The 15,218-nt window shown below is 40.8% G+C and overlaps 1 protein-coding gene across 1 annotated transcript in view; it reads right to left on the bottom strand.

The window, feature by feature from the left end:
• Positions 1-15,218, bottom strand: part of LOC126210300 (GILT-like protein 1) — a 101,525-nt gene that overhangs the window by 36,686 nt on the left and 49,621 nt on the right. Inside the window, exon 2 of the mRNA XM_049939495.1 lies at positions 10,014-10,205. Within this exon, the coding sequence (XP_049795452.1) occupies positions 10,014-10,205 (192 nt within the window). The remainder of the gene's footprint in view (positions 1-10,013; positions 10,206-15,218) is intronic.

Genomic DNA, 15,218 nt, shown 5'->3' with positions numbered 1-15,218 from the left:
TCTGGGAATGAATGAGCAAAAACTGAGACAGGCTGAATTGTGGCCCGCACACAGTCTGCCCCACTCTAAAGTAATGAATGATTCGTTATCAAATATATTTATAGATAATTAATGAATTCTAATCAAAGATGTCCAATTGCACTGTTGGCTGAGATATCCTGTAAGGTGGATTCAACTCCCTGTCCCCTTACTCGATTATCATTTACCCATTTCCTTGTGGATATGTGAAGGTTGTGTTGTTTGTGTGTTTTTAGAGGGAAGGTGGGTGTAATGGATGTTTGTATAGTGGAGTGTTATATTTGTGTTGGATGATGATGATGATGATGATGATGATGATGATGATGATGTTGTTGTTGTTGTTGTGGTCTTCAGTCCTGAGACTGGTTTGATGCAGCTCTCCATGCTACTCTATCCTGTGCAAGCTTCTTCATCTCCCAGTACCTACTGCAACTTACATCCTTCTGAATCTGCTTAGTGTATTCATCTCTTGGTCTCCCTCTACGATTTTTACCCTCCACGCTGCCCTCCAATGCTAAATTTGTGATCCCTTGATGCCTCAAAACATGTCCTACCAATCGATCCCTTCTTCTAGTCAAGTTGTGCCACAAACTTCTCTTCTCCCCAATCCTATTCAATACCTCCTCATTAGTTACGTGATCTACCCACCTTATCTTCAGCATTCTTCTGTAGCACCACATTTCGAAAGCTTCTATTCTCTTCTTGTCCAAACTAGTTATCGTCCACGTCTCACTTCCATACATGGCTACACTCCATACAAATACTTTCAGAAATGACTTCCTGACACCTAAATCTATACTCGATGTTAACAAATTTCTCTTCTTGAGAAACGCGTTCCTTGCCATTGCCAGTCTACATTTTATATCCTCTCTACTTCGACCATCATCGGTTATTTTACTCCCTAAATAGCAAAACTCCTTTACTACTTTAAGTGTCTCATTTCCTAATCTAATTCCCTCAGCATCACCAGACTTAATTTGACTACATTCCATTATCCTCGTTTTGCTTTTGTTGATGTTCATCTTATATCCTCCTTTCAAGACACTGTCCATTCCGTTCAACTGCTCTTCCAAGTCCTTTGCTGTCTCTGACAGAATTACAATGTCATCGGCGAACCTCAAAGTTTTTACTGCTTCTCCATGAATTTTAATACCTACTCCGAATTTTTCTTTTGTTTCCTTTACTGCTTGCTCAATATACAGATTGAATAACATCGGGGAGAGGCTACAACCCTGTCTCACTCCTTTCCCAACCACTGCTTCCCTTTCATGTCCCTCGACTCTTATAACTGCCATCTGGTTTCTGTACAAATTGTAAATAGCCTTTCGCTCCCTGTATTTTACCCCTGCCACCTTCAGAATTTGAAAGAGAGTATTCCAGTCAACATTGTCAAAAGCTTTCTCTAAGTCTACAAATGCTAGAAACGTAGGTTTGCCTTTTCTTAATCTTTCTTCCAAGATAAGTCGTAAGGTCAGTATTGCCTCACGTGTTCCAACATTTCTACGGAATCCAAACTGATCTTCCCCGAGGTCGGCTTCTACCAGTTTTTCCATTCGTCTGTAAAGAATTCGCGTTAGTATTTTGCAGCTGTGACTTATTAAACTGATAGTTCGGTAATTTTCACATCTGTCAACACCCGCTTTCTTTGGGATTGCAATTATTATATTCTTCTTGAAGTCTGAGGGTATTTCGCCTGTCTCATACATCTTGCTCACCAGATGGTAGAGTTTTGTCATGACTGGCTCTCCCGAGGCCATCAGTAGTTCTAATGGAATGTTGTCTACTCCCGGGGCCTTGTTTCGACTCAGGTCTTTCAGTGCTCTGTCAAACTCTTCACGCAGTATCTTATCTCCCATTTCGTCTTCATCTACATCCTCTTCCATTTCCATAATATTGTCCTCAAGTACATCGCCCTTGTATAAACCCTCTATATACTCCTTCCACCTTTCTGCCTTCCCTTCTTTGCTTAGAACTGGGTTGCCATCTGAGCTCTTGATATTCATACAAGTGGTTCTCTTATCTCCAAAGGTCTCTTTAATTTTCCTGTAGGCAGTATCTATCTTACCCCTAGTGAGACAAGCCTCCACATCCTTACATTTGTCCTCTAGCCAGCCCTGCTTAGCCATTTTGCACTTCCTGTCAATCTCATTTTTGAGACGTTTGTATTCCTTTTTGCCTGCTTCATTTATTGCATTTTTATATTTTCTCCTTTCATCAATTAAATTCAATATTTCTTCTGTTACCCAAGGATTTCCATTAGCCCTCGTCTTTTTACCTACTTGACCCTCTGCTGCCTTCACCACTTCATCCCTCAGAGCTACCCATTCTTCTTCTACTGTATTTCTTTCCCCCATTCCTGTCAATTGTTCCCTTATGCTCTCCCTGAAACTCTCTACAACCTCTGGTTCTTTCAGTTTATCCAGGTCCCATCTCCTGAAAGTCCCACCTTTTTGCAGTTTCTTCAGTTTCAATCTGCAGTTCATAACCAATAGATTGTGGTCAGAATCCACATCTGCCCCAGGAAATGTCTTACAATTTAAAACCTGGTTCCTAAATCTCTGTCTTACCATTATGTAATCTATCTGAAACCTGTCAGTATCTCCAGGCTTCTTCCATGTATACAGCCTCCTTTCATGATTCTTGAACCAAGTGTTAGCTATGATTAAGTTATGCTCTGTGCAAAATTCTACAAGGCGGCTTCCTCTTTCATTCCTTCTCCCCAATCCATATTCACCTACTATGTTTCCTTCTCTCCCTTTTCCTACTGACGAATTCCAGTCACCCAAGACTATTAAATTTTCGTCTCCCTTCACTACCTGAATAATTTCTTTTATCTCGTCATACATTTCATCTATTTCTTCATCATCTGCAGAGCTAGTTGGCATATAAACTTGTACTACTGTAGTAGGCATGGGCTTTGTGTCTATCTTGGCCACAAAAATGCGTTCACTATGCTATTTGTAGTAGCTAACCCGCACTCCTATTTTTTTATTCATTATTAAACCTACTCCTGCATTACCCCTATTTGATTTTGTATTTATAACCCTGTAATCACCTGACCAAAAGTCTTGTTCCTCCTGCCACCAAACTTCACTAATTCCCACTATATCTAACTTTAACCTATCCATTTCCCTTTTTAAATTTTCTAACCTACCTGCCCGATTAAGGGATCTGACATTCCACGCTCCGATCCGTAGAATGCCAGTTTTCTTTCTCCTGATAACGACGTCCTCTTGAGTAGTCCCCGCCCGGAGATCCGAATGGGGGACTATTTTACCTCCGGAATATTTTACCCAAGAGGATGCCATCATCATTTAATCATACAGTAGAGCTGCATGTCCTCGGGAAAAATTACGGCTGTAGTTTCCCCTTGCTTTCAGCCGTTCGCAGTACCAGCACAGCAAGGCCGTTTTGGTTAATGTTACAAGGCCAGATCAGTCACACATCCAGACTGTTGCCCCTGCAACTACTGAAAAGGCTGCTGCCCCTCTTCAGGAACCACATGTTTGTCTGGCCTCTCAACAGATACCCCTCCGTTGTGGTTGCACCTACGGTACGGCCATCTGTATCGCTGAGGCACGCAAGCCTCCCCACCAACGGCAAGGTCCATGGTTCATGATGATGATGATGATAAAAGAGAATGAAACCCAATGCTGGCACATAGTGTACTCCTGCCAAACAGCTCCAATGAGGCTGTGCAGCTTAATATACTCAGTGGATTTCCAGATCACCATCGACAGTGTCAAATGCCCTCATTACATGAGAGACTGTGATCAGGAACTTTATGCCACTGCCTCTCCTCACCAGCCAAAAAGTGGCAGTGAAAATTCCAGCACCAGGATTTGAAACAGCTTACATCCAAGTCCAGTCCTACCCGACAGTCATGCATTAGTGAGCTCCGCTATAGAGATGGGCGCAAGTTTTTCTGAGTATCAGTAGACTGTGTTGCATTAAACAATTGTGTGGGGTACAATCAAAAGGCATAATACTGTTCAAACTTCACACATCCAAATAAGAAAACAAAACTACTACAGATTTTTCAACAAGAAAGAGAAATTATGCCTGCTAGTTTAGATATTAATCTGAAACAGAGATGGATTTTTCTATTAGGAATGCTTAAGAATCAGTCAATGTTTAAATGTTATAGTTTCATGGACAGCAGATTTACACTGATCAGCCAGAACATTGTGACCACCTATCTAATAGCTGATATGTCCACCATTAGCATGGATAACAACACCGGCACATCACGACATGGAAGCAATGAGGTGTTTAAACTTCCTGGCAGATTGAAACTGTGTGCTGGACTGAGACTCAAACTGCACTCGATTTGCTTGGGTAGGTCAGTCGGTAAAGCACTTGTCCACGAAAGGCAGAGGTCCCGAGTTCGAATCTCAGTTCGGCACACAGTTTTAATCAGCAAGAAAGTTTTGTATCAGTGCACACTCCACTGCAGAGTGAAAATTTCATTCTGGAAATGAGGTCTTGGTAGACTGTGGGAGGAAACTGGCTCTACATTTGCACACACAAGTCACATAATTCCCATAAATCTGGGGAGGGGATGATGAGCTCTGATGTCAAATTCAATCACATCCCAGATGTGTTCAATCGGGTTCAATTCTGGCGAGTTTGAGAGGCCAGCACACCAATTGGAACTTGCCACTGTGTTCCTCAATCCACTCAGTCACACTCCTGGCCTTGTAAAATGGTGCATTATCTTGTTGAAAAATGCCACAGCTTTCAGGAAACAAGGTTGTCATTAACAGGTGTACGTGGACTGCAACCTGTGTACAATACTCCATGGCTGTCATGGTGCCTTGCACAAGCTCTACTGGATCCATGGATGCCTACATGAATGTTCCCCAGAGCATAATGGAGCTGCTGCCAACTTTTTTATGTCTCGCAGTATAGGTGTTCCCTTTGAAGATGACAGATTTGCGCCCTCAGACCGGCACGATGAAGATATTGGTATTCATCAGACCGTGCAATGCTCTGCCACTGCACCAACATCCACTGCCATTGGTCATGTGCCCATTTCAATCGTACTTGCCTATATTGCGGTGTTAACATTAGCACATGCATGGGTCATCGGCTGCAGAGGCCCACTGTTAGGTGTGTTCAGAAAATTGTGTGTTCACACACACTTTTACTCTGTCCAGCATTTAAGTCTGATGTTAGTTCTGCTACGGTTCACTGCCTGTTCTGTTTTACTAGTCTGCCCAGCCTATGATGTCCAACATCTATAATGAAGGATGGTCACCAACCCTACAATGTCTGGACGTGGTTTCACCATGTATTTAAGACACTCACAACAGCACTCCTCAAATGCCTGACAAGTTGTGCAGTTTCCAAAATCCCCTTGCCGAGCCTCTGGGCCATAACAACCTGCCCTCAGTCAAACTCCCCATTCTACACACAGATAGCATGCTCACTGAGACTACATGCACCTTGCATTTGATTAGCAGTCATTCCTCACTACGTAATGCCGCCATCGCCTGCACAGGTTTATTTCTATAGTAGGTCAATGATCATAATGTTGTGGCTGATCAGTGTAATTCCTGAAAGGCTTCAGTATGAAGTTGCGAAACCTCTGTACTGACAAGCTTTTGCAAGGTCTTAGAGAAACTAATGCATTCTAGGATTCTTAAGCATCTCAGTCAACATAATATCACCAGCTAAAGTCAGTCTGGATTCCAGAGGAGGTTATCACCAAAAGAAGCAGTATTTGCATTTGCTACCAATGTTTTGGAATCCATTAAAAAAAAAATGAAGATGGTTGAATATTTTACAACCTGTCAAAACGTTTTGACTGTGGTAGTCACCGAATACTTAATGTAAAGTATCTAGGAATAAATGGTGCAGCAGGGAAGTGGCTTTATTCCTATCTTTCAAAAAGAAAAAGTTGTACTGGATAGTCGAGAAGGTGTCTCATCTTTGGACTGGGCTACCATCACATGTCAAGTGCCTCAGGGCTTTGTTCTGGACCCAATACTTTTTATTATCTTTTATTAATGATCTTCCTATTTTTACAGAATATTGTAAATTCAGCATCTTTCCTGATTACACTATGCTGCTTATTGATAATTCAACAGACGGACTTGAGTCAGCTAATTATGTTTTTATGGATATTGTGAACTTGTTTAACAGAAGTAGTTCCTGTTAATTACAGTAAAACAAACTATATCCAGTTTTGGACAAACTTGAAAGATGAAGGAACAGGACAAAAACCTGGCAACCTGCAGATATGGTAGCTAAGGTAGAAAGTTCAAAATACCTGGGGCTTACAAACTGACAGCATGCTAAACTGGTCAAACCACATCTTGGATCTGTGCAAAAGCCTGATTTCTGCAACTTATGCTCTTATAGAAATGTGGAAAATATTAAATCAGCTTGTTACAATTATTTTCATGGCATTTTGGGAATTGTATTTTGGAGAAGTTAGTCACTTGCTAGGGAAGTGCTGTAGGTGCAGAAAAGAACCATAAGAATCATTAGTGCAGTCTATCCTAGAGCCACATGTAGGAATCATTTTAAAGGCTGCTTTTCAAACCTAATAGTGCATATTGTAGACACAATACTAGAAGAAAAGACTATCCACTATGGGCATGCAAACAGGACTATGATTGAGAAGGGGGGCCCACTTCAGTGGCTGTAAGATTTCTAATGCCCTCCCATGAATTAACTGTTTAGTAGATAATGAGTACTGGGTTAAAAATCTTCATTTGTGAACCTGTCTATTTATTATTGTAAACATACTTATTTATCTATAATACATTTTCTGTGATATTTCTTTTTTTCTGTAATACTGATTTAACAGCAAAATTTATTTTTCTGTTATAGAATCTAAGCTGCAGATACTTTCATGAGAATATTGTGCTACTTAGATAACACCATAACAAATTTGTAAAACTGACATTCCATATCCTGAGATATATTCACAACATGGAAATAAATAAATAAAATTGAATAATTTGAGGAGTGACAACACTGAACACTTTTGCACTGCTGTAATGCAGTTTGTTTTGCACAATGCTAAGGTTCTTCAGCTCACAGTGTAGGTCAAACTTTTTTCTTATATTGTATTTGTGATGTTGAGTTGTTTGGTTTGTACAGAAATTTAAACTTACAAATAAAATAATCTGTGGATGTGTGCATCTTTTTGTCAGAATTCCTAGCTTTCTAAGCATGTTTCTATACAAATGCCTATGCTGTATCCAGGACTTTACTCCAATGACTGCCTCCTTTTAGCAGTGAAAACTTTTGTTTCCAGTATGTGGTTCTCCCAGGATATCATGCTGCAAGGTAGTATTTTATTGTCTCTCGCATCTACAAAAGCAGCTTATGTGATGCTTTATAAAGCCAAGAGAGTGGAAGTAATTGCAGTATGCAGTACTGACATCATCAGTATCAAAATAGAAGTAACTATGTGGATAGTATAAGAGTCCAAACTGAGCTTGTATATGAAACAGTTCGTACATTCAGATATTCAACACTAGATCAAGATGAAGAATATGATCAGTCCACATAAGATTCTTGTCAATAAGAAGAACTTTGATGACTAGATCATGATCATTACCTGTCCCTGAATTTCTGACAGTTGAGAGATTGAATGCTGTATTCCCCAGATGTAAGGGCACCCACACCGTACATGATTTAAAGGAGGGGCCTCGGGCCTAGACCTAGGGGTATGGAGTATTTTTAATATGAGGTTGGTACATTTTTCATGGCATTTTTGTTTTGTATGCCAGTATTTTGGTTGCTAAGGATTTATTTATTGATTGTCAATTTTATTTGTAGTTTACTGTTTCTATTTGAGTTTACATATTCTCATCTTGTCATTTGGAGTTAGTGACTGGAGCTGTGGGTGCAAGACAATGGAGTGCCAAGTGGAGAAATCTGAACATTTCTGATATATTCTTATATTGGAGTCCATTACAGGCATGAAAGCAGTGGGGGCAGCCGGAAAACATGCGTTGTGCATGGAGGTAATGCCACTGGACAGAGCACGGCAAGAAAATGTTTTTCTCATTTTAAGGAGGATCATTTTGACATTAGTGACTTTCCGCATTCAGGAAGACCTTTGGGGTTTGATGAAGATAGTTTAACTGCATTAATCCACAATGACCCATGTCAGTGTACTTGAGGACTGGCAAATGTGATTATGCCAACATCGTGCAACATTTTCATCCAATGGGGAAGGTTCAAAAATCGTGTGTATCGATTATGCATGCTCTAACTCAAAATCAGAAAAATAAACAGGTGGCATGTGTGCATCTCTGCTTGATCATCATCAATTGGTCATGAACAATCATGACAATCCTATGCTGTATTGTTACTGGTGATGAAAAATTGTGTCTTTATGCTAATATGAGGAAAATAAAGGAATGGTTGAGCCCAACAAAGCAGTAACTGCCCACACAAAGACCTGTGTGCATCCAGAAAAGATAACGTTATGCAACTGATGGAACAGCAGTGCTGTGGTGTACTATGAATTGCTTCCTGAAGGTTTAACCATCACTGCTGACACTTATTTTGAACAACTGATACGTCTTGCAGATGCAGTGAAGAACAAGCACTAGGGAGACTCCGTGCAGTGATGCTACTCCACGATAATGCCCACCCACGTTCTGATAGAAAGACAGAAAATGCTATACAAGAATTGGGTTGTGACATCATTGTGCACTGCAGCCTTCAAGGAACATTTGGATGAAAATGTGCTCTGAACATGTCTTAACAAGTTCTTCGTTTCAAATTCATGGGATATCTATAGTTGTACTGTTGTAAATGGTGAAGGAGAATATATTATTGATGATTAAAGTTTCTGTTATATGTATCTGTTGTGTTTATTAAACTTAGAGAAAAATGCTATGAACTTATGCACCAACCCAATATTATGGAAGACAAATGGCAACTTAAGTAGCCATGAAAGGTTCCAGTTCCGACATTGTACCTGCACAGTACCAACTTTTAAATGATTTTTTTTTTTTTTAAGAAAATTACCTGACTGCATTATAATTCTATCCTTTCCTTGACAGGTGGGGGCGGAGAGGGCAGCTTGACTACCTTTTCCCCTAGGTGCCCTTGGGGCTGAGGCCAGACTGACTTTATTAGCAGTTTCTGCTAGGGTGCGTAGTGGAGTTACGAAGAGGTGTAGGGAAGCATAGCAGGATGGGGTTGGGAGAAGAAGCTATTGTGCTGCCTTTGGGAGCAATCAGGGACATGGCAAAAACAGGGTAATAGCCTGTCAGGTGCTGCACGAGGAGGCTGTGTTGGAGTGGGGCAGGAGGAAGAGAGGAGGGGTCTAGGGAGATGTGCAGTGGGGGAGCAGGGGGGGGGGAGGGGGAGACAGTAGTTATGTCTGCAGCTGGAGTGGGAGCAGGGAAGGGTGTAGAGGCAAGTGAAGGACAGGGAGTAGTGAAGATTGACATCAGTGCCGGGTTTACAGCAATTCAGAAAAGCTGGTGTTGTTGGGAAGAATCCAGGTGGCATGGACTGTGAAGCAGCCAAGGCAATTACAAGTGAAAATGAGAGGGAAATCCATTGATGGTCACCTTACGATAAGAATTGACCAAAATGATAAACAAATGGCAGATGACAATTACAGAAACGTCAGGAATGGAGCAGATGATGAAATATGTATAATTATGATGACCAGATACGTTACATTGTTATACTACACTTTATCTTTATTTAAATAACATTTACGGGCTTCAAACTGGTACTTTGACCTTACAAAATCCACACTGCACATTCAGTTACATAAACTTTTTCAGTATTAATTTCACTAAGGGATATTGGACCAAATGTAAATTTCAAGTATATCACTCTGCTAAATTATGCAGTTGAAGGTTCTATGTATGAAGGAGATTATGACAGAATGCTTAGTATTTACACAAAATAATTTCCATCATCACATCACAGTCATTGATTTTGGGAAAGACAGTACACAGAGAAATACTTGACTAAAATGTGTATGTGAATGTATTTTTACTTACATGTGCTTTCCCATATGGGATAAAAATAGGTCTTATCAGATTTGGGGCATTTTCATATGCTGGAAGTAACTGGTCGATTATGAAGTCCTGAGAGTCTGGACACTGTGCTTCGTAATAAACTCCCACCTCCACTGGTGTTGCGTATGTCCTCCACCAGTGAGTGTAGTGGTATTTATGCACTGGAGACCCTTCCTGAAATATAATTAATGAATTACAAGGTGCACCATTTTCTATTGGAATAAAAATTTCAGAACCTTCCTGCAATGGTGTGCTCTTAACAATGCAGATGGTAGTGTAAAATACAGGAGCAAGGGGAAGTAAACCACTTGACACACAGTAGCCAATAGTATCATTCTACCACATCTATCCATTGAACATTTAGCTTTGTTTTTTGTTGTATTGCACATATGATGGTAGTCTTTTGTCAATGCAATTTATATTATAGATGACACAAACATATGAGAGCAATTGGATGCTTGAATAAAAAGATGGACTGTGTCCATTTTGGACTTTAAAGAGAAATACATACTTGTGTACTTTTGTTTGTTTGTTGCAAATAATACAAATAACACCCTTGAAAACATAATATTAGTTAGAATATCATTAACATTAAACCCCCCCCCCCCAATGAACCATGGACCTTGCTGTTGGTGGGGACACTTGTGTGCCTCAGCGATAAACATGGCCATACCGTAGGTGCAACCACAACGAAGGGGTATCTGTTGAGAGGCCAGACAAACATGTGGTTCCTGAAGAGGGGCAGCAGCCTTTTCAGTAGTTTCAGGGGCAACAGTCTGGATGATTGACTGATCTGGCCTTGTAAGACTAACAAAAACGGCCTTGCTGTGCTGGTACTGCGAACGACTGAAAGCAAGGGGAAACTACAGCCATAATTTTTCCCAAGGGCATGCAGCTTTATTGTATGGTTAAATGATGATGGCGTCCTCTTGGGTAAAAAGGTAAAATAGTCCCTCATTCGGATATCCGGGCGGGGACTACTCAAGAGGACGTTATTATCAGGAAAAGGAAAACTGGCGTTCCATGGATCGGAGCATGGAATGACAGATCCCTTAATCGGGCAGGTAGGTTAGAAAATTTAAAAAGGGAAATGGTCAGGTTAAAGTTAGATATAGTGGGAATTAATGAAGTTCGGTAGCAGGAGGAACAAGACTTTTGGTCACATGAATACAGGGTTATAAATACAAAATCAAATAGGGGTAATGCAGGAGTAGGTTTAATAATGAATAAAAAAATAGGAGTGCGGGTAAGCTACTACAAACAGCATAGTGAATGCATTATTGTGGCCAAGATAGACACGAAGTCCACGCCTACTACAGTAGTAAAAGTTTATATGCCAACTAGCTCTACAGATGATGAAGAAATTGATGAAATGTATGATGAGATAAAAGAAATTATTCAGGTAGTGAAGGGAGACGAAAATTTAATAGTCATGGGTGACTGGAAATCGACAGTAGGAAAAGGAAGAGATGGAAATGTAGTATGTGAATATGGATTGGGGCTAAGAAATGAAAGAGGAAGTCGCCTGGTAGAACTTTGCACAGAGCATAACTTAATCATAGATAACACTTGGTTCAAGGATCATGAAAGAAGGTTGTATACATGGAAGAACCCTGGAGATACTAGAAGGTATCAGATAGATTATATGATGGTAAGACAGAGATGTGGGAACCAGATTCTAAATTGTAAGACATTTCCACGGGCAGATGTGGACTCTGACCAGAATCTATTGGTTATGAATTGTAGATTAAAACTGAAGAAACTGCAAAAAGGTGGGAATTTAAGGAAATGGGACCTGGATAAAGTGAAAAAACCAGAGGTTGTACAGAGTTTCAGGGAGAGCATAAGGGAACAATTGACAGGAATGGGGGAAAGAAATACAGGAGAAGAAGAATGGGTAGCTTTCAGGAATGAAATAGAGAAGGCAGCAGGGGATCAAGTAGGTAAAAAGATGAGGGCTAGTAGAAATCCTTGGGTAACAGAAGAGATACTGAATTTAATTGATGAAAGGAGAAAATAGAAAAATGCAGTAAGTGAAGCAGGCAAAAAGGAATACAAACGTCTAAAAAAAGGAGATCGACAGGAAGTGCAAAATGCGTAAGCAGGGATGGCTAGAGGACAAATGTAAGGATGTAGAGGCTTATCTCATGAGGGGTAAGATAGATGCTGCCTACAGGAAAATTAAAGAGACCTTTGGAGAGAAGAGAACCACTTGTATGAATATCAAGAGCTCAGATGGAAACCCAGTTCTAAGCAAAGAAGGGAAAGCAGAAAGGTGGAAGGAGTACATAGAGGGTCTATACAGGGGCGATGTTCTTGAGGACAATGTTATGGAAATGGAAGAGGAGGTAGATGAAGATGAAATGGGAGATACGATACTGCGTGAAGAGTTTGACAGAGCACTGAAAGACCTAAGTCAAAACAAGGCCCCAGGAGTAGACAACATTCCATTAGAACTACTGACAGCCTTGGGAGAGCCAGTCCTGACAAAACTCTACCATCTGGTGAGCAAGATGTATGAGACAGGCGAAATTCTCTCAGACTTAAAGAAGAATATAATAATTCCAATCCCAAAGAAAGCAGGTGCTGACAGATGTGAAAATTACCGAACTATCAGTTTAATAAGTCACGGTTGCAAAATACTAACTTGAATTCTTTACAGACGAATGGAAAAACTAGTAGAAGCCGACCTAGGGGAAAATCAATTTGGATTCCGTAGAAATGTTGGAACACGTGAGGCAATACTGACCCTACGACTTATCTTAGAAGCTAGATTAAGGAAAGGCAAATCTACGTTTCTAGCATTTGTAGACTTAGAGAAAGCTTTTGACAATGTTGACTGGAATACTCTCTTTCAAATTCTAAAGGTGGCAGGGGTAAAATACAGGGAGCGAAAGGCTATTTACAATTTGTACAGAAACCAGATGGCAGTTATAAGAGTCGAAGGGCATGAAAGGGAAGCAGTGGTTGGGAAGGGAGTGAGACAGGGTTGTAGCCTCTCCCCGATGTTATCAATCTGTATATTGAGCAAGCAGTAAAGGAAACAAAAGAAAAATTCAGAGTAGGTATTAAAATCCATGGAGAAGAAATAAAAACTTTGAGGTTTGCCGATGACATTGTAATTCTGTCAGAGACAGCAAAGGACTTGGAAGAGCAGTTGAACGGAATGGACAGTGTCTTGAAAGGAGGGTATAAGACGAACATCAACAAAAGCAAAACAAGGATAATGGAATGTAGTTGAATTAAGTCTGGTGATGCTGAGGGAATTAGATTAGGAAATGAGGCACTTAAAGTAGTAAAGGAATTTTGCTATTTGGGGAGCAAAATAATTGATGATGGTCGAAGTAGAGAGGATATAAAATGTAGACTGGCAATGGCAAGGAAAGCATTTCTGAAGAAGAGAAATTTGTTAACATCGAGTATAGATTTAAGTGTCAGGAATTCGTTTCTGAAAGTATTTGTATGGAGTGTAGCCATGTATGGAAGTGAAACATGGATGATAAATAGTTTGGACAAGAAGAGAATAGAAGCTTTCGAAATGTGGTGCTACAGAAGAATGCTGAAGATTAGATGGGTAGATCACGTAACTAATGATGAAGTATTGAACAGAATTGGGGAGAAGACGAGTTTGTGGCACAACTTGACAAAAAGAAGGGACTGGTTAGTAGGACATGTTCTGAGGCATCAAGGGATCACAAATTTAGCATTGGAGGGCAGCGTGGAGGGTAAAAATCACAGAGGGAGACCAAGAGATGAATACACTAAGCAGATTCAGAAGGATGTAGGTTGCAGTAAGTACTGGGAGATGAAGAAGCTTGCACAGGATGGAGTAGCATGGAGAGCTGCATCAAACCCGTCTCAGGACTGAAGACCACAACAACAACAACAACAACATTAAAAAATACAGTTTTGATGAAATTTGCTTTCCAGGGGCTGCTTTGGCAGCAAAAAGTTCTGATACTCACTATAAAGCAGCTGGGATTTTGAGAAAAACTGAACCATGTCCACATTATTCAATTTAAATGCAAGGGGTTCTCAAACAAATGGCTAAGATTGATAGCATACACAAACACTTACGAAACCACAGTGTTTCCTGCTTTATCAGCATTGGAGCTGCTGGTTTACTTGTTTTCATCTTCAGCAATGTATCTATCATCTTATTCATTAGCTCCATCCAAGGAATGGGTTTCTGGAGATCCTGTCTGCAGAAGATGACCTACTCTCTGTCTAGTACAGTCCACATTCTTTCAGTTTTCATACCACTTGGAGGAGGAGGAGGAGGAGGAGGAGGAGGAGGAGGAGGAGGAGGAGGAGGAGGAGATTAGTGTTTAACGTCCCGTCGACAACGAGGTCATTAGAGACAGAGCGCAAGCTCGGGGGAGGGAAGGATGGGGAAGGAAATCGGCCGTGCCCTTTCAAAGGAACCATCCCGGCATTTGCCTGAAGCGATTTAGGGAAATCACGGAAAACCTAAATCAGGATGGCCGGAGACGGGATTGAACCGTCGTCCTCCCGAATGCGAGTCCAGTGTGCTAACCACTGCGCCACCTCTCTCGGTCATACCACTTGTGGAGTATTTGAATTTCATTGCAGTAGGAAGGGTATAGTCTATATGGCACTTCTGAATTGGCAGATATTTAGCTTAATGTAGAAACAAGTAAATGAATATGAATATAATAGAGGGAAACATTCCACATGGGAAAAAAATATCTTAAACAAAGATGATGTGACTTCGAAAGCGCTGGCACGTTGATAGACACACAAACAAACACAAACATACACACAAAATTCAAGCTTTAGCAACAAACTGTTGCCTCATCAGGAAAGAGGGAAGGAGAGGGAAAGACGAAAGGATGTGGGTTTTAAGGGAGAGGGTAAGGAGTCATTCCAATCCCCGGAGCGGAAAGACTTACTTTAGGGGGGAAAAAGGACGGGTATACACTCGCGCACACACACACACACATATCCATCCACACATATACACACACAAGCAGACATCTCACAAGCAGACATATTTAAAGACAAAGAGTTTGGGCAGAGATGTCAGTCGAGGCGGAAGTGAAGAGGCAAAGATGATGTTGAATGACAGGTATGAGTGGCGGCAACTTGAAATTAGCGGAGATTGAGGCCTGGTGGGTAACGGGAAGAGAGGATATATTGAAGAGCAAGTTCCCATCTCCGGAGTTC

Source organism: Schistocerca nitens, chromosome 10 (genome assembly GCF_023898315.1).
Source record: "Schistocerca nitens isolate TAMUIC-IGC-003100 chromosome 10, iqSchNite1.1, whole genome shotgun sequence".
Taxonomy (NCBI): domain Eukaryota; kingdom Metazoa; phylum Arthropoda; class Insecta; order Orthoptera; family Acrididae; genus Schistocerca; species Schistocerca nitens.
The sequence above is the reverse complement of the archived record's forward strand: the minus strand, read 5'-3'. Positions and strand labels throughout refer to the sequence as shown.